The 19801-nt window shown below is 34.5% G+C and overlaps 1 protein-coding gene across 2 annotated transcripts in view; it reads left to right on the plus strand.

The window, feature by feature from the left end:
* Window positions 1-3094: 3094 nt before the first annotated feature.
* Window positions 3095-19801, plus strand: part of LOC116779454 (uncharacterized) — a 30276-nt gene continuing 13569 nt past the window's right edge. Inside the window, exons 1-2 of one of the 2 annotated variants that reach the window (XM_032673743.2) lie at window positions 3095-3291; window positions 16916-17071. In XM_032673743.2, the coding sequence (XP_032529634.1) occupies window positions 16937-17071 (135 nt within the window). In that variant the 5' untranslated portion in view covers window positions 3095-3291; window positions 16916-16936. The remainder of the gene's footprint in view (window positions 3292-16915; window positions 17072-19801) is intronic. The other variant, XM_032673742.2, reaches the window with a different exon arrangement.

The raw sequence follows: 19801 nt of genomic DNA on the forward strand, positions 1-19801 counted from the left end.
CTTTTTTTCCTCAATCAATGTCATCTTACGTTTATAGAGCACTTCATTCTAGATACCTTTACATCAGAAACGACTCTATTAAAGTTTAAGGAGAAAGGAACAGAAAAACGTATTAAAAATATCAAGATAATTACATACCAATTACCTCCATATAAGCTGCGGACGGTTTTTTTCTTAATAATCTTTCCTAGGGCCTGCCCCGTTTACAATAGCTAGAGATTTTGTTTAGTGTCCATATATATGATAAATATATTGAATATGTCATTATTCTGGTGAAGAAGAGAATCCTTCTCACGTGTGCCAGAGCCAGCCTCGCCCGCCCTTGTTTATAGTTTCAAGATGCATATCTGTAACAGACCATCTCCACCGATGACCTACATTTAATCAGATGTCCGTTTATAATACACGACTGTATGATACACATGTGTTTGAGACACAACTCTTTGTTACTCCTTTGTTACGTCGCTAACAAAGCTATGACCGAAATATTATAATTGTATCATTTTTTTTTCATTTAACATCTTTATTCAAGGTTTAATACACAGTAACCGGTGTTAAAAATGTAGAACGTTCTATAGAATATAAGTATGTAATGATAACTTTTTTTGGGGCAGACAACGGACAAGGTAAATAAACATTTTGTGACAAATTAACCGTATATTTTTAATTTAAACCATATAATAAGTTGTCTCCTTAATCGTATTTTAATTATAATATTATATAAGTCAACTGTTTTGGAAAGTTATGAATCATTACGAACGTTAAGTTTCAGAAACGGGGCCAAATGTAACGTCGCCCGCATGGAGCGCTTAACATATTTAGTCAACAAAGACAGTAAATTTACCTAGTATTGTGTAACGATGTTGTTTATGGAGTAGAATCAATGTTTATATGAAACACTTCACCGACTAATGACCGACTTATCGTTATATCTAATCTATCGAGGCGTAGTGAGGTTCTCGTTTGGAGCGGCCCTTTGTTTTGGATTGTGCCTTCAAATATGTAAAAGGAAAAACAATTGCAAATTTAAATATAGTTAATATAATAATATTAAGTATTAGTAAATTTATTAACCTATCCATTATCTTGAGTAACATTAAGGATCTATGTATTACAAATATATATATAAACGTAATACGTGTAATGCGTTGTTTTTTCCATGATTTATCCTATCGTTTAGCTACTCATTGTTTCTGAAGGTATCGTAAGCTGTACGAACCATTCGTCGCCGAGCCCTGAATTATTTTCCTTGTATATTCCATTCGTACTCACACCACGATGATTACAATGCAATTCGTATTGTGTATTGAGTGCGTAATACCTTTATTGATAGGTTTTGAAAATAGTTCACTACGAAATGTTTTATTTCATAAATCTGTGGTCAATGCTCAACGTCATTACTTTAAATTATATTGTACTTATATTGAGAGGTTTCTTGAAATAAATTTAAATTGCGTCTTTAGCGCGAGCCGTAAAAAAAAACTGCAATTTTATTGTATTCAAGACGGAAAAAATGTTGTTTGAGTAAATCACAAGGCCGGCGAACTTGACGCCAACTGTGAGGTGATTACTCAACATACATGGTCTCCAGTAAGTCCTTCGTAGTTATGACACATGTGTTACTGAAAATATATACAAAGTGATGTATCGAGACACGATAATTCAATAAAAACAGGAATTTATTTCCTGGTTAACAGCTTCTTATCTTAAGCAATGTGAATGTTAGGATAACACTAATTTAAATATATTTTCTTGTTTTTTTTTTTACAAATGAATGATTTTGTATATAATAAAGCGGTCGGTGTGTTACTGTCTACTGCCTGTGTCAATGGTGGTATCACGAAACCAAAAAAAACTATTATAATGAATACTGATAGTAGTTGACAATTGATTTGACGAAACATACATTTTATTTGAAAAGTTATTACGAAAATTTACAGAAATGTGTATGTGATAAGACCTAATTTAAATATGCTGTGACACCATTGTAAAGTTAAGGTGAAATAAATTTTTCAAACCGCTTCAATAAGTCTTATTACTTAATATCTGTTCACTTATAATACGAATTCCATTGAATTCTCATAAAATGTATGCTTATAACAGATTCATATTTAATTGTAACTAATATGATCTCGGTCGTGTGAAGTTTGTAGATAGTAAAGAGTCATCTACTCATCTTTGAAGTCGTGTCATTTGACAATGGTTCTTCATAGCGTTTTTGGGGCTGTTCTCAGTAAGCAGCAGAATGTAGGTATCAACCATGCAGGTTGTCGCACGTGTGTGAACTGTTATCAGTACAAACGCTGTTGTTTAGTTATTAATTAATATATCGCAATGGGCTCGCGACACGAGTCCGCAGTGTACAGCACACGTGACGTGACCGCTCGCCGTAACCAGCTATTATTGTGTCCAGCGGACTGAGGATGTATCGCATGCTTCAACACTAATATAATCACAAGGTTTCTGTTTTAAACGACACACTCCAGGTGTTAATGTCGACCGCATATATGTTTTATCAAAAAAAAAATCCAGATCCAATACAGAAATGTAAACTGATAGATAGAATCCGATATCTCTACTTAAAGAGTTCGTTAATTTAATTAAAGGTTGCAGCTCTACCGTAGAGATCCGAGATTAATTCTTATGGAGGCCTCTAAATAGGTTAACAACAGTTATACAACAGTCTAGTTAACGCGGCTACTGTAGTTACAATATTTGAATATTGAAGCGGCGTTACAAATTCATCGGTGCCATTTACACCGGTTATTGAGCGCCGTGTTCAATAATTATGCAACAAGTTGAGGAAGTGTATTAAATAGCTATGAATGTATTATTTGTATATACTCCTGCCTTTCCCTTCGTCTAGATTCCTGTAGCTGGTTGAACATTTCCGTCCTTCAAGGTCGTCGTCCATACGACTGCGTCACGACCACACGCGGGACATTACCACGAGGATATCGGTTTTGTTAGTAATCGTGTCTGATGAAATCCAAGTTATAGTAAGGTATCCACGTGACACGTCCATATTGTAGTGTTTGTTTGTCCGAAGCGGGCGGAGGGCGGAGGTCGGGGCGCAGCCTCCAGCGGCTGTCGGCGGCTCCTCACTTGGCGCCGAGAGTTCGCGCGCGAGGGTCGTGTCGCGCGTTGCAGTGAAGCGCGCCGTCGATGTTTCTTGGTGCAGTTCTTTATGACTGACTCTTATGTGTCTGTGTTATGAAGTTTCCTAACCAGTGCGAGCCCTGAAGGGCTGTATACAGTGCTCGTTCCATCTCACTGGAGCCGCTGTCCCCGGTGAGTGTTCTTCTTGGATTTGTTGTATGTTTCATTGTTATTTCGAAGTATTTCTTGTACACGAGCCCACACGCGCAGTGGTAATACTTGTTTACTTTTGAAGAAGCCGGTAATTACGTATGACTTTCTTTAGTAATTTTTCTTTTAGTAATTTTCTAACAATGTAACTCGTTGCTCGTAGTTTCCGAAATATTAACAATTGTAATCAAGTAATATGTTAACAGTCTTGATAATGGATCAGTATTATTAATAAAGCCTTGCTGTATCCGTTCAAGACGCTTCCGTCCGTCTGTACTTGGCTTAGTTAAATAGTATTGTTGAACACCGCGGGCTCGCATTCCATTACAAATTACAAAAAAAGGTTTGTACTTTACAGCAGCCAGTAATGAGATTTAAGATTATTGAATAGTTATATAGTATAGATGTACTTCTTAATATTAAGTAGTAAAATGTAATGATTCTGAAGTGTCGAGGTGTCGAGGAAGGCCTGAATGTCATCTGTGTGTGAATCATGATATAGCAGGCGGACTTTAAGCCAGCTTGTTTTCTTTTTGTGAGTCACTTTGCTTTTCTTGAAGTCTGTACGTTGTCGGAAGTAATTATTTATGAAAATAACCGATCGATTCTTGTCACCTATCTACTATGTAACGATCGTCTTGTAAAAGTAACATTAATATTGAGCCTATATTTACATAAATTTAAATATCTTGATTTCTAAATACTCGCTGAAAAAGTTACTTCGATACATTACTGCAGTTAGCATGAAAAGAATAGAAGTTTATCTTAAATTACTTGGACGATCTTTGTTTGATCTGCTAAGTGAGGAAGCGTCCAACCTCCTTCATATGAGGAATGGCCTGCGAACTGTGAACATTTAAATGCATTCCGATTTATTCATAGCTTGGAATGTTTAATGTAGTCGTATGTGAAAAAATACATATTACAAATGAAATCGCCTTTTAAGATATTTATTGATTTAAGATTTTTGAAAATAGAATCTGCTTTAAGTTTGATATAACATCAATTCTTGAATAGTTCTCGAAATTTCTATTCCGTCATAATGTTCTAATTGACACTTTTTTAAAACAATAGAGACACAAGGCTTGGAGGCCAATGATCTTAATCGAGAAACTGTCTCTGCTTTGGGCATTAAAACTTTTGTATCAGACTGAATACACTCACAGCATGGTTCACAATATATCTTTCGAGAAGAAAACTGTTTTATTTTTGTTTTATAGATAATTAAATAAAAAATAATGAAGAAATATTTCAATAGCATCTTTGATGGTTGTGATGGCGGGCGATAAGTTAAGATGTAATCAAATTAACTCTGATGACTTCGATTAAATTACACGAAATAAAGTAACTTAATGATTGATATAAATCTCCTGACGGGAAAAACCGATACAGATTACAGTTTACTGAGTATGTTTTTGTATATAAATATTATATATTTTAATGAAATGATATTTGATGAAGAGTAAATATTGGTTAAAAACTCTTATATCGCACGGATTTCGGTTTATGGCACACGAGTAAGGTGCGTGAAATGGTACATTACACGCGCGTGACTCGAGAGCGCTGTAATTGGAACTCAATTAAGAAATCAATACAAACATAGCATTTATAGATTGAATATTCATCAATATTTTAATTACGCGAGCTAGTGTCGCAACTGTGATTGTAATGGGCGTTCCATTTTCTGTGGGAGCGAAGAAAATAGCTGATAAGAAAGAGTAATTCCTACTGTTGTGCTTGTTCATGAGACACTGTTTTGTTCTATGATAACGCGAAACGTGCGACAAGTCCGTCCCTCTGAGTCAGTTGCTGTGTTAATTTCCATTTTTAAAACGATTCTATACAAAATATGCTGTTTATTTATATAGGAGTATATTGTAAGTTAAATTATAAATAGTCCTTTTCGGATAAGACTGTTTGATTAGGATAGTTTCTATCTACGAGCGAGTGTTCTCCAGCTCGTTCTGTGCAAGGTCAATATTATCACGTCCCATCACGGAATTCCATTTCACGCTTTTAAAGTCGGGGTGCTTTGTAACAGTCGCTCCACTACATTTTCATATATTTATGTTTATTAAAGTGAACATTGAACACTTCATATCTCATTCCAGGTTAGTAATTTTATTTTATCTCGTACATATATTCTTTAAGTCAGTCTTTTATAGTCTATATTTTCAATGGCATCATTAACATTAACTGTTTCATACTCAGCGCTATATTCCCGCGATTTCTTCATTCTGCTTCACTCTTGCAGACCTGTTTTTTTTGTTGAGATCTCTGTACAATGGAGCCCTCTCCCACGCTCTCGGCTTTACTTGCGACATTTTTATTTCAGTTATTCGAGTCCTTTGCGGTTTTATTTTTGAGCAGTAGCAAGTTCGATCCCCTTTTATTTGATATTAATGTTCACGTTATTTACAAGTTGATGGTTAACTGACGCTCGTTCTTTAGAATTTAATAAAAATTTGAGTGACATAATAGAACGGCTGATGGTACTCACGTTATTGGTATGACTTATTGCGGAGTGTTTGCTTCTAAACTATATTCTTGATTCGCATACTTTATTAATTTCCTTAATGAACGTCAATAAGGTTGATATTTTCAATGTATAAAGACTTTTATTCTTTCACTACATAATGAAATGTAAATTTAAACATACCATATACTCTCACGTTACTGAACACATTTATTTCTAAGCCAGATACGTCTCTAACGTTTCCATAATTCATGTCTAATTATTGGATAGTTTTCCGAGAAGTTACGGTGTCACGGCGTCACTGATGATTCACTTGTGATTTGTGAATCAGCTCGACCTTTGATATAAATCGAATTCTGACACAGTTGTTCGTGTTCCGCGTTACAATAATTCCGCTATATTACTACTGTCTACTACAATACTAGTATCGAAGTTGTATTCATTATTTTTTAACACAGGTGTCAGTGCTGAGGAATGTTTTCAATTACTGTTGCAGCGTTGTTTGGTAGCGAAAGTGGCTCAAAACTGTCCGTAGAAAACAACGCGTCGCGTGCGAGGCATACACATTATGTGTTGGGAGGTCTTGGTTCAGCGGTTATTGAACATTTACCAATTATAGTATTGATATTTATTATATCAAATATCGCTATAAGATAAACTAGTGCTCGGTTTAAAATGTATGAGAAGCCGAATTTAGTATCGTTTCCATGTATAGAAAATGTTACGCGTATGTCATTTAGAATTCTATGTTATTTTAGTAGTATTTAATTCAAATAAATAATTCTCAGTCCAGTTGTTCATTGATCGACTACGATTATATTAAAATTTCATTTAATCGGTGATGTCGTTTCTATCGAGCTTTTGCCGTGTTTTTCTCTCGGCCGTTGTTCAAATCACTCAGCATTCCTCTTGGACGTTGCCCTGCGGATTGCGGACTTATTATTTTCTGGACATACACAATACCTAGGGTCTTTAACAGTTCCCGCGGATTCATCAAATTTAATTTAAATAACAATTAAGTACATATTTATGTATAGAAAATTAATCAAAATAATATATTTTTTATATTGATCTATTAGTTATAAAGGTCGATATATCAACACTAGTTAATAATTCACGATTCGCGATAAAACTCAATCAATGTATGCGGGCTAAGCTCTGTAAGTCTGCTGTTTACATTTGAAGGAGATAACGTCCACTTGGAATGAGGTTAGAAATGTTTTGCTATTTGCTTAAATATGTACAACGATAGCAGACACACATGGGACGGACTGAATATATTATGTACTACATATATGCATATATATATAATCTATTATGTATGTATGTACGTGTTATCCAAACAGATGAAGTCTCGGCGCCGTCTTCATTGCTCCAATTACCTCCACTTACCGCCATCTGCCTTACTCACACATTAAAAGTTAATTTATTGCTTTAAATATGTTTACGTATTTATTAGTGACCGTGGTTTGTCACCCTATGAAACTTGTTCTTATGATCTTAGTCGGCGTATAAATTAAATTAAAATTATATATATATATACATATAGCAATGTTTTACCTACAAAAGATACATTTAACTTTATCTTAAATAGAAAATGTTAGTATAGTGATGGATTTATAAAAGTGACGAGAGAAATTTACGAACTATAAATAATGGCCTAAGGGTTGTACCGAGGAAACAAATATTACCATTTTTTAAACTTTATACTTTTTATTGATTTGTCTGTAAAATAATTTAAAAAAAAATCTCAAATATTTTGATAGTATTAACCATTTTTATGTTACGTGAATAAAAATATTTATTAACTGTCCAAACCCCAGCACCTCCCAAATTAGGTTCGATTAAATTTAATGTTTATTTGTGCTATAAACTATGGTGTTGTGAGTTACGGGAACGTTTTTACTATCCTATGTATAGTTTATCGTTACAAACAAATAGGGAACATTATCGGTGCGCGTGCGCAGGAGGAGCGAGCGTACAATGAGTTATTACTAGATTTAGACGAACTGTTTATTGATTATATTGTAATCTAATACCAAAGTGAAAATATTTCAATGAATGATTTATTTAATGCGTTTGCAGAATATTCGGTTAAATAGATATTTTTTATAACATATTTTATGCTTTCGAGTTACGAAACAGCGCGCAAGTGTCCGAGCCTATCAGAGGGCAGCTCGTTGAACGCTAGAGTCATTCCATTCAATTAGAGACCAATTAACGGCGTCTTCCTACAGCGGCTCCATTGCGAATAACTCCGAAACTACAAAATTGATGCAATTTGACGGCCTTGTGTTAACGACGTGTAGGATGGAATTAAGACTCGGAAACTCAGCAGTCGAGAGAACCTTTTATATCTAACGAGGCTTGGTTTAGCGTTCTGGAATCGCTGCAAGATCGGAGAACTTGGATGTCTCTCTTAAGAGGTTCTCAGTAAGCCTTAAGTTTTACAACATTTAAACTGAATAAATTGTTTTGATAAGGAAGGCAACTGTAGGGAATTGGTTACTTTTAACATCAACCTGTTTCATATTGAGTTTGATTTAAATTTATATATTTTGTCGATGTTTAATATGAGTGTAATTAAAACATTGTACCAGTGAGGTGTGTTGCAAGTCTCGCTCCAGATACGTCTCAAAAGGAGTCTGTTCGAGTCTCTGACAGCTCATTGTTTCTGCACACCGGCGCGATTGTAATTAAAAGCAGATACGTACGATAACTGTAAGGAGATGAACAACCTATCAAGATAAACTGAAACGAAACACTGATTTGAACCGCATTTATATATTCGTTCCTAATAAGAGAGTTTTATGTTAATGTATAGCATAATACTAAAAATAGTTATACGACAGTTTTCTTTTAATTCTACCGGCAATTTATTTCTTTTTGTATTATAATATATTGTACTTTAGAAATGAACACGATGAACAAAATTTTTATTAAACTAAATATTACTGTATTGATTACATAAAATATAATATTAAGGTCAAGTTACGGAGCTGCGGTGAGAATCACTTTATAGTGGTCATTTCTTAATACTCATTAATCCACTTGTACATAAATAAAGTCACGATTGTTATAAATAGCTCCAACAATATATGTACACATGTTTTGTTGTCTTTAGTGCTATTTTACTTAATGTTTCATTTAATCCTCCTCATGGAATAAGTTAAATATCTCTTACGCTTAGTAGTAACAGTCGTCAGATCGCTAGAAGCGTTTTACTATCAACATTTGTTATGATATATTGAATCATGCTCTCAGAATCGTCTGAGTATTGATATAAAAATATGGATAACTTATTTATAGACATTTCAATATATCTATGAAACGGTAACATTAATTGTTGTAAAAATTTAGTTATATAAAGATTGCGAGTTTAATTCTGGATTCCGTTAATTAGGTGCTCGAGTCAGTTTTCCGTTGGGAACTTAACATGATTGAGGAAATTGCGACATTTGGAGCCACTGTTCAAAACGCATATAAAACAATAAACACGAAGTATTATCACCATAAGAGTATCTTGTTATCGGATTCAGAACATTTGTATGAACAACTGAGTCGTTTCATTTATTATATCAATAAACTATTGTCAACACTCACTCCGAGGTACATCGCGTGTAAACATTCGTCTCTTTATATTTTAGAAAGTCAAAATTACGCCTTTTACAATGTTCCACGAATTATTAAAATTTTCACACGCAATTATTTAAAAGAAATATATTGTTTGTGTTCCAAAAATCTGTGTCTTTAAATCTTGGTGTAGTTTTGTTATTTTTACGAACTCCGGTAGGAGGAACGAGACTCTCCTGTCTCCGCAGACATCTTGATTGTTATCTTATTGTTGCCTTATAGTTATTTATTACTCGTTAAATCTTAACCTTTCTAATATTCTGATATGTTTATAGTATTGCGTCCGTGAGAAAATTCACTTTAATGTATGACATTTATTTATTAATGTTGTGAAAGATCGTCCATCAAAAATATGGACCAGAATCAAGTAATCAGAGTTTAATAAACCATTGAGAGCTGAATCAAGTCTAGACCGGATCCCTGTAAACTGTGTTCTAATGACGTCATAAAAAGTTGTTTCCCATTATAAATAATAATTGTTATTTTGCTAATAATATAAAACTAGTTTTAAGTCATTTTTAATAGCGAGTTTGTAAGATCTTCTCTGGTCTCGCGGCTGGGAAAGTCGTAAAAATGTAATTGTATATACTCCTGCCATATAAAGACGTAGAATTAAAAAGATTGGATACAAAACAATTTTTATTTTGCTCCTTCTATATAGAACGCTTCTTTGAGAGTTATTAAGAATTTTAATTGTTTTAAAGTAAATGTATAGACCGGCAGTCGGACAGTGGATCTCACTGATGGTTTGTGAGACGAAACTTCACAGCATTCCACGGATTCATCGTGCGCGTGACGGGTCCATGGCATTAGTCAACCGAAGTGGTCGAAAATTCAAATACTGCGTTTAGATATGAAGGAAGATAATCGAAACAATAACAGAGGTTGAGAAGTCAGCGGTTCGTAACATAAATAAATACAGTACGTGAAAAAAAGAAAGTAAAGAAAATAAATCTGAAAATAAATACATATAGATGATATCTGGTAATTGCTTAATAATAACCAGTTATTGTATGGCTCGTTCACACGCACTCGTAACCGCTCATCTATTTTTAATCATTGGTTAACAAGTCGCTGAGAGTTTTGCGACAGTTTTTATCAAGTTAGCGAACGTAACGAGTTAGGTTTGTTTGATGTAAAACACTTTAATATTAAAGTATGGTTTGCAAGACGGTCGCAGTCGCGGGAAGGTTTAGTGCGTTTCTCTAAGGTTTTGTGGTTTTAATAAACGAATCCGAATTCATATCCTACAGCGGGACGTCACCGGGGCTCCAAGGGACGTGATCATTTTTATAAAATATCGAAGCACCTGATAGTCTCTACCGCCCATGAATTCATATCAACAGTTAATTCAACAATAGAAGCCACTGACCTCCGTTGTAATAAAAATAAAACGCCTTCCAAGAAACCGATGCAAAAAGTATTAATATATCATACATCGGTGACATTGTAGGCTTCGTCCTTTATATTTTTATACAATAACGACCTTCAAGTGCAAAGGAAAAAAGGATCAAATTCCCATGCGGCTGTGACGAGTGCTTAACATATTTGCGCGCGCCACGAATAATAACGTCGTTCAGAGATTTAAAACTTATAATCCATTGTAAGATGTATTTTTAAGTTTATTTCTAAATGTGTATCTTTTTGTCTTCATGTCTTTTTTGTTTTCCACTAATACACTTTTTCTACGTACATTTTAATAAATAAACAGAATACAGCGGACTTTTGGGTAAAAATCTTCTGAAAGCTTTTTTATAAATCAGGCATCATCACGACTCCCTCGTGGAACTCCTCCTCTGTATAATATCTTCACGATGTATTCTGCTGCTCTCCTTCAATTCATTTGTATGTGTGACTGTCACTAAGTCCGTCACATTAATTACGTTTTGTTCAATTATGTTTATTTATATTTAACACGTGATATGTGCTCGCTGTATTAATATTAATATATTTTCCCTTGTTATGTATAAATCCATGTCGAAAATTATAAAGTCACAAGTATGTATCGATCTAAGAGGTATTGTTTTTTATGATCTCATGTACCTAATACGTTCTAATCCTATAAATAATAAAGTTTGTCACTGAAGTGCAGGTTTTTGAGGGAAGGTAAAAGTTAACGTTTAAATTAACCGTAAAACTATAATTGTCTTGTAGCTGATAGTGATACTCCCGCAGAAGTTGATAGCTAACCATGTTATATTTAATTCACTTGTTGGGTAAATATTGTGTTCACCGTGGTGGAGAGATTGGACACAAACAAGTAACAATTTACACGAGTAAAGCCTTTGGCAAGAACTATTAAAATTAAGCCTGTAGACTTATCGAACCAGGGAATGTTTGAATATTTGAGTATTAAGCTGAACAAATGATGTCCGTCATTTACCAGAGACATATTCACCGTCGTATGAAAGAAAACTTCAATTCCAAAGTAATTATTATTTAAGCGGCGTCTCTATTTAATATCAGAACACATTTAACAATCAAGTCCCGTTTTCATTAGTATGTTACACTTGTTTCAATGTTTTTTGCGATCGCTCGGACCTCATTTCCGCTCACCGGCTTGATTTAGTACTGCTTATACACAACACGCATCTATTACCGACTGTTTCGATGTTTCGTATTAGATGAATTAAATCTCATGTTGGTATTTTTAAGTTAGTTTACGTTGTGTGCGCCTTAAGGCCTGTCAGTGTTCGAGTCTGGTTAGGCTGTGTCCGACCGTGGGGCGTCGCCTGGTCGTCTAGTGTGTCTTTATTGAGTTACAATGACAGTTTTATATGATATTGAGATGTTCTGGTGACGGACACTTCTTGATTTACACCGACGTGTAAGGCGACACCCATTACGTCTCAGTCGAGTTTCACTCCACCAATGTTACAGGTTGACTGATCTTTAAACTATTAAAGTTGCTGTTAAAAAAGAGTTTTTAAGAATATTGATAATAATTTTTTTTCGATATAAACAATACTATTTTAACTAATATAAACGAAAAAAGGAACAAAAGTGTTTTCTTTTAATTGAATTTCTTTATGACATATTTAAAATTAAGTTTGGTTACAATATGTCAGACTTTCTCTTTAAATTATCTAGATTCTAGAATTACTTGCATGTATAGTGAACTGTAATCAAACATCTGTATGTAGTATTGTAGTTCACTGTGAGCAGTAGAAGGCGGGTATTCAGTGTAATTGTCTCCGTCTATGATTAATGCTGTAGTGGTTTATTCCGTATTTATCAATTGCCTGACCTGGATGCCTTCATCAAGGAACAGCCACTCCACTGACAGTTCTCTGTCTTAATCTTTATTGTGACACATCCGTTACTGTCTATACAGATCTATATGTGCTGGAGATATATGTTTGATAGCTTTTTTGAAATGATGTTACGAAGACATATAGATTACTGATTGGATTTATGTTTATGGTTTAGGAATTTAGCAAGATCGTTAGTGTAACTCAAAGCTAGTCTTAAATAATAATTAAGTTATGTCGAATGGTTATAACGAGACTACCAACAAGGCATGATCACGATAAATAATGAATACCTGCAATATTAGATAGCAGTAGACTATAGTAGACCACAGTAGACCCAAGTAGACCATGGTCGACATTAGACGGCGGTTGATCGTGAATATCATAATGTTTAATTCATGTTATTTATAATTTCGTAAACACCTCCCACTTCCCGTCTCCGTTTACGGCTTCCTTCATAAATACCTTAATTAATATGTTTATGTCTGTCTTTTCACGTACATTTTTCTAGTCATTGCTTTTATAGCCATGTAGAATATAAAATGGCCGCTAACATACTATTAATAGTTATTGTATCATTAAACTATTAATTTCCATAATGCTGATGTTCTTTTGTATGTATCTAGTTCCTACTATATATAGGAATATAGGAAGTTGTTAAATTTAAATTATTATTTATTTCTTATAACAATTAGTTTTTTTTCTACTCTTAATTATCACGTATAACTTATTTCATATTGTATTTAATGTTATAAAAATGATTACACACTGTTCTTGGTTTTGGAAAATGTTCAAACACTACATCTGAAGGTATAAAAATGATTTAAAAAAGAGGGAGTTAACTAGTTCTTTCAGGCTTGGAAGGAATAAGGATATTATTATTCAGTTTAAGTTTGTTCACTTCGGTATAGCTTTGAAATAAAATTGTTTTTTTTTTAATTATTAGTATAAATCTGGAACTTGCTCGTATAACTTTTAATGTTAAAATTTTGTAGAAATCTACGCGAATTCAATCGATTGTAAATTGATCCGATAATAAAGTTCCATGAGTAGGTATACGTCACAAAGTCGAGCTAACTCCACAAGGCGACTTCGGTTTATAACGTGATATGATGTTACTGTCGTAACTATGTACATGTTGTATGTTCGTATGTTCGTGTACAAAGTGTGATGTATTTTCAATTTTAATGATATATTTCCTTGGGAAATGCGATGCGTGTTGTGCGTGCTTACATCACTCGCACAGAGGAAGTCCGTGTATTTCTTCCTATAAGTATATAATATAACGTATGTAATATTTTTTAATCCCTTATTTATTGTGCTACTATTTTGTATATAAATAGTAATATAGCTAATCAAGAAACAGTGTTCTCGGTTCATTCGTTCGGAATCTAAGTGTTAATATTTTGATTTGTGTTTCCGAAACTCGATTTCCATTTGTATGTTTGCACGTGTCCAGATTTAGCTCCTCAACCCAGCGGGTCTGATTCAACCTTTATTGTTTTGAAACAACTCCAATGTGGATTTATGTGACGTCTGTGCAATGCTCCTTTCAGTTCACTGCTAATGCATTCCCTGTTATTGCAAATTGTGTTTGAATTAACCGTATTTGGTTAGCGGTTTACTTGCCTACAAAAAAAAATATAACTTTACAGTATTTATTATTTACATTTTAAATTAAGACCTTTTTTTATTTATATACAATGTATTTAGCTAAGTTCTGTTTACGAGCTCACATATGCTCAGCCTTTATTTTAAATGTACTTATTATCCAAATGATGCTAAATAATAAATATTCTCTATTAAAACGCCGGAGAAAATATTATTATTCATAAGCAATCTCGTATTACCATACGGTGATATCAATTGTTAATTTCAATGGGTATCGGATCGTGTTGTGACTGCGGACTAACAATCGAGAGTTTATTCCGTGGGCGGAGTCAATGTTACCAAAAACGACTTCAGTTTAAATGTTAACGACTCGTTAACAACACGATACTTACATAAATATATATGAAGTGCTTTACGAACTATAGACGTGTGTACAAGATACCGCCTTGAACTTCCCTTATAGAGCAGACATTTAATAACTTTTAGTTAAACTTACTATAAAAATGCACCATGTAATTTTCAATCAAGAACTACATATATCATATATAATATTTATCTATCAAGAAGAACAAAATCATTGGACAATCAAAGAGGTAACCTCTTATAAGGGTATTATTATTTAATATTTAAATGTATTCAGCCCATCGCTAAATTAATTAATATTGTGATATATAGTCCTTGAACTTTGCCTCGCTGCATCTCTTGGAGGCTGAAACGAAATGAGATATATCTTTCTGTATAAGGGCGAAAAGAAGTTCTTATAACCAATTAAAAATAATTGTATTTTAAGTGGAAACTATATTCGCGTGATCTCTGATAATGATTTTTAAACGTCTCTTATTGACTGCGTCCCGTGGATCCGTTGAACGTAATGTTAATGTATCTGATTCCAAACAGCATCAGACGCGAGCGTGAGAACTAATCACGTGTTCATAACTGTATACTGAGAAAATGGAGTTCCCAGTAAATTATAGATCAAAAACATGGAACGTCATCTGGGGCCTCGTATACATAGCTGAGACTATTTAGGAACGAGTGTTATGTATCTTTATAAAATCTCTAAGAAAGTAATTTTCTTTTACAATTTCCCATTTAAATTATCAAAACAGTGTTTCTAATCGTATTTGACTTTACCCCTACTCCACAGCCGATTGTAATTCGACATGTGATAGATGGGCGAAAAAAGTTAAGCTGTGTAATAAAATATACTATCGATAATTTTATAGTTAGTGTGTCTTTATTATTACAAATTGTATACGTTTATCAAGTTAGAGGGAATTCATACATGTTGATATAAGGACGTCGTGAAACAAATGCTAATGTTAATGCTAATTCGTTGTAACTAAATTCTAATTTATGCTGGTATATATTTAAAAGCAGTAATTTGAAAACATTCGTAAAGTTCTACGCGTAAGTAGTGGGAGCGAGAGGTATAACAGCTAAATCTCTCTACAACCTACTAAAAGACTTGAGCCTGTCCAGAACTAACATAATCCATTCTAGATCGTACTTCGAAGGTAACCCTAGTAGGTTCGTTTCAAATTGCATTATGTATAGAGAGGAGCTTGGACGGTGGAGATGAGCGTTTAACGCGCGTTAGATAGGGGCCCCTTAAACCTACACCTGGGTCGCAAGTCCCAGGCACTGTTGAAGCTCCACTCCCTGCAACGCGACGGACCCGGCCCGCACGGTGAATTCATTGAATGATTAGAAGTTTTCTTCTTACTAGTATTTAAAAAGTATTAAAACTCATTTAACAGTGTGGTTACTGGAATAGAAAAATTATTACATTATATTATGTAGTTGTCAAGTGTATGGAATGCTGCCTAGGTATCTCAATTCGTTTGTTTTACTAGAATCGAATCACCCTCCCAGAAGATCGGCCTGAAGCGTTTTTTAAGATAACCTACCACACCATATTCCTTCATTAAAATAGTACGACATTAATACAGGTGAGGTGAACTGTGAAGGTCTTCTTTAACGATGAGCGAGTATTCACTATCAACTGCGTGACGTCACCTGGTATTAACCACGAGTAATTATACATTACAAAATAGACGACAAAATGAATACGTGTTACCACAGAGGAAGCTTCTTGATTGTCTAATAGACGGTTGTCAAGATGATTGGAACACAACGATTAGCTTGAATAACAACGACATTATTTATGTGACGAGAAGATTATCCGTTTAAAGATTTATCATCGTTTATTAAATTCCATCGTAATTTTTCTCAACCCTTAATTTGGTCGGTTAAATGTGTGATGTCGTCGGGAGCGCGGGCTAGCTCAGGTAGCGCCTTCTAAGAAGACGCGTTCGTCTCCAACATGTGGTCGCTAAATAACATAAAGCACGTGCTCCGGGCGGCCGTGTCCGCCGCTGAGAGAAGGTTATTTGTTCTGAGCGTTTCGTTTGTTTAACTCTAACACTATCCTTACAGTCAATACACTTTACAATCGATTTTTTCAAGATAAAAATGAGAACGTTTTATTGTTCATAAGAAGACAGTGATTGAAAAGCTGCAAGATCTTAGACTGTCAATAGTTTAGTGACTGATATAAGATGGTCTAGTATTACTAAATATGTCACATTAAATACTGTTAATTCAGACAAATGAACATTAGTTGTTGTTCCAGCAGCGGCGTCATCAGTGAGGTATGTTGAAGCACGTGGCCGTGTCTCCTCACCGCGCCCGCGCTGACTCCGTCAGCCTCGCCTCCTCCGCCTCCTGCTGCAGTCTCGGCAGTCTGGACAACAGGCACGACTCCGTCACAGACTTATCACATCGCACTGTAAGTATATAATACACACTTAACTTTCCTTCATAGAAAGCTCCAAGACAACTAAAGATTAGGGCATGGGTCGTCTCTAGTCATTTACCTTATTAAAAGTTTGAACACAATACAGTGTTATTGGTAAGAATCGAGCGATACAACAGTGCATTATAATTACGTCTAAGTTGCGAGTTCAGAACTACAAAAGCCTTACAACAGTGTAACAATAGATTAAGCAAGTGGTCAGCTCCATTTACTGTCATTTGTATAAATGTTAGTTATTCTGTGTATTCATGTTTCGTATAACCCACGGTCTTGGGAGGTTCACGCAATATCAATTTAGAAAGTTAATATGACGGTTAGTGTGTTATTTTGTTTCGTTGATGTCACCAATGACTACTTCATATCCGCGACCAGCGCTGATGGTAGCGCCGCCGGGCGGGTGGTCTCTGTGCAAAATTAACATTGAATCTCATTTATCGTCTGCCGCCGCATCCTTTCAATAAGTCACTTTTTCTATTCGTTTCCGCTTCCGTTGCTTGATGGAGTTTTAGATCGGTTCTGATTTACTCGACGAAGATACTATACTATAGTTATTGTAAGGATGTGTGTATAAATGTTGTACTAGTATCCTAATGTGTCTCATCTGATCTGACCTCTGACCTCCAACCTCCGTGTTCAACTGTCATCATGTGCTACCGGTCCTCGACGTAATTGCCTTTCACCAGAGAGATTATATTCGAATATTTCTTTAATGAGATCAAAGGCTTTCGCAAATATTCTTTAAAACAAAACTATTATTTTCGGACGCACTACGCGATTTTAATTATTTTAACGTTTCGCTTACTTAACAGCAATGAATAATATATCTTTAAGGTCATTTGTTGTTAAAAATTATTATATAATATTGAATATATTTTATATATATACATTTTAATGCATTGAATATAATGAATAACAGAATATTTTTTCCAAGCCCGGTGAGTGGCAGGAAGCGTCTGTGTACTTATCAAATAACATGTTATCAATAGTTTGCATATAGTATCAAGTAACGATGTTAGTCTTCATTATAAGGGAGTGTGTACATTGCTGGTGTCCAACCTTACCTACCGGTATGGCTGTGATGTACCAGTTCGAGGAGTCTCCGTGTGTTTGTTAGATTTCACAGGTCAGGGGCATACAGTAATCTATTCAATAGACTTCATTTTATGCCGATGTTTATTTTTTTTTATTCCCGCTTGACAGATCCCGCCATTTTTAACTTGCAATGTTGGCTTTACTAACACGTCAATCTAACAATAAAGGTTACTGGTAAGGTGTCATATCTCTTGCGGTCGCTGGTCTTGTTTTATTTAAAGTTTTTGCTAACTTTCGTTCACAATGCCGACCGGTACGGTTCCCATGTGCCAAACAATTGAGAAATCGTCGTCTATCTGAGTCGGCCATCTTTAATTAATAAGGTGTTTTTAAAAAATGAGGAACAATGCTGAAATCGCGTCATTGTCAGATGGTTCATTAATATTGTCTGAGGTAGAACAAGTCACGGTCACGCCGAATAAACTGTTGAGATTTAAGTTATAGCGAAAACAATAAAAAGATGTTATTGCTAAAAACGCAATTAAATTTTATTATATTTATTTTTATATTCTTAAGATAAAAGACAATGAAAAAGCATTGACAGCTTTTATACATGTAATTAACAATAAGGAATATTGTTTGTGTTTTACTCAACGTGTTGTATATAAATGAAGAAGTGAATATCATAAGAAAAATGTCTGTCCGTTGAAGTACATTAACTTATAATATAAAAGTTAAGATAATGATGATAATCACGAATTGTGATTGTATATTTGCCTAGGAAATTTATATTATCGTACAAAATACATGTTTTTTGTTTCAATAACTTCAGACAGTTAGAACGTCTCCGTCTGTTCGAAATTTTTTCGATCTTTGTCCTCTATTCACAATCAAGCTGTTCTCTCGGACCGCAATCTGACTGACTCGAGTGATGTGAACTCTACTGGCATGGTTCGTTAGTGTTACTAACCGCAGATGTGTTGTTAGCTGATACAACTGCTGTCATTGTCTGAAGTCATCATTCTGCGCCGGCCGCCACGAGTTAATGGTTGCAGAAGGACTTGTATAATCTACACAACATTATATATTTCCTGAAATCAGGTTCAGAACCGCTCTGTATAATGTGTCATTGATATCGTATTATATTTATCACGGCTTTCTACTGCGGTAATTTTGTCCTTTTCTTCGTACGAAATAAGAAAACGTGATAAAAAATGTTAGCGTTATGGAAATAACACAGTTCTGTAAAGGCTGGGAGTCTACAAGAAGTGGTACACTTCTATTATAATGAAAGTAACGGCGATCCAGACTTGAAGAAAAGACTGTCAGAGCAGAAATTTAATTATACTACAGTTATTATATATAGAAAAAACTTTAATATCGCGAACTGTTTTGTAATATTTGAAAGAGTTAACAACCTTAACGTCAGCGACAACATTTAATAACTCTATTCGAAGCACAGAGAAACCGTTCATTTTCGTGATTTCAATGCTTCTGATAAAAAATGATTAAGGAAATGTAATATTATTTAGCGTCAGTTAATAAAGGTGATTTTAACATATACATTCCAACACAAGTCAAGACGCATTATACGTGACGTATTAGTGCGGCCGACGGTCTAGAGCTCATTTCCCACGACCGCGTTGACATCTGCACCCAACATATTGTATT

The sequence above is a fragment of the Danaus plexippus genome, chromosome 2 (assembly GCF_018135715.1).
Source record: "Danaus plexippus chromosome 2, MEX_DaPlex, whole genome shotgun sequence".
NCBI lineage: Eukaryota > Metazoa > Arthropoda > Insecta > Lepidoptera > Nymphalidae > Danaus > Danaus plexippus.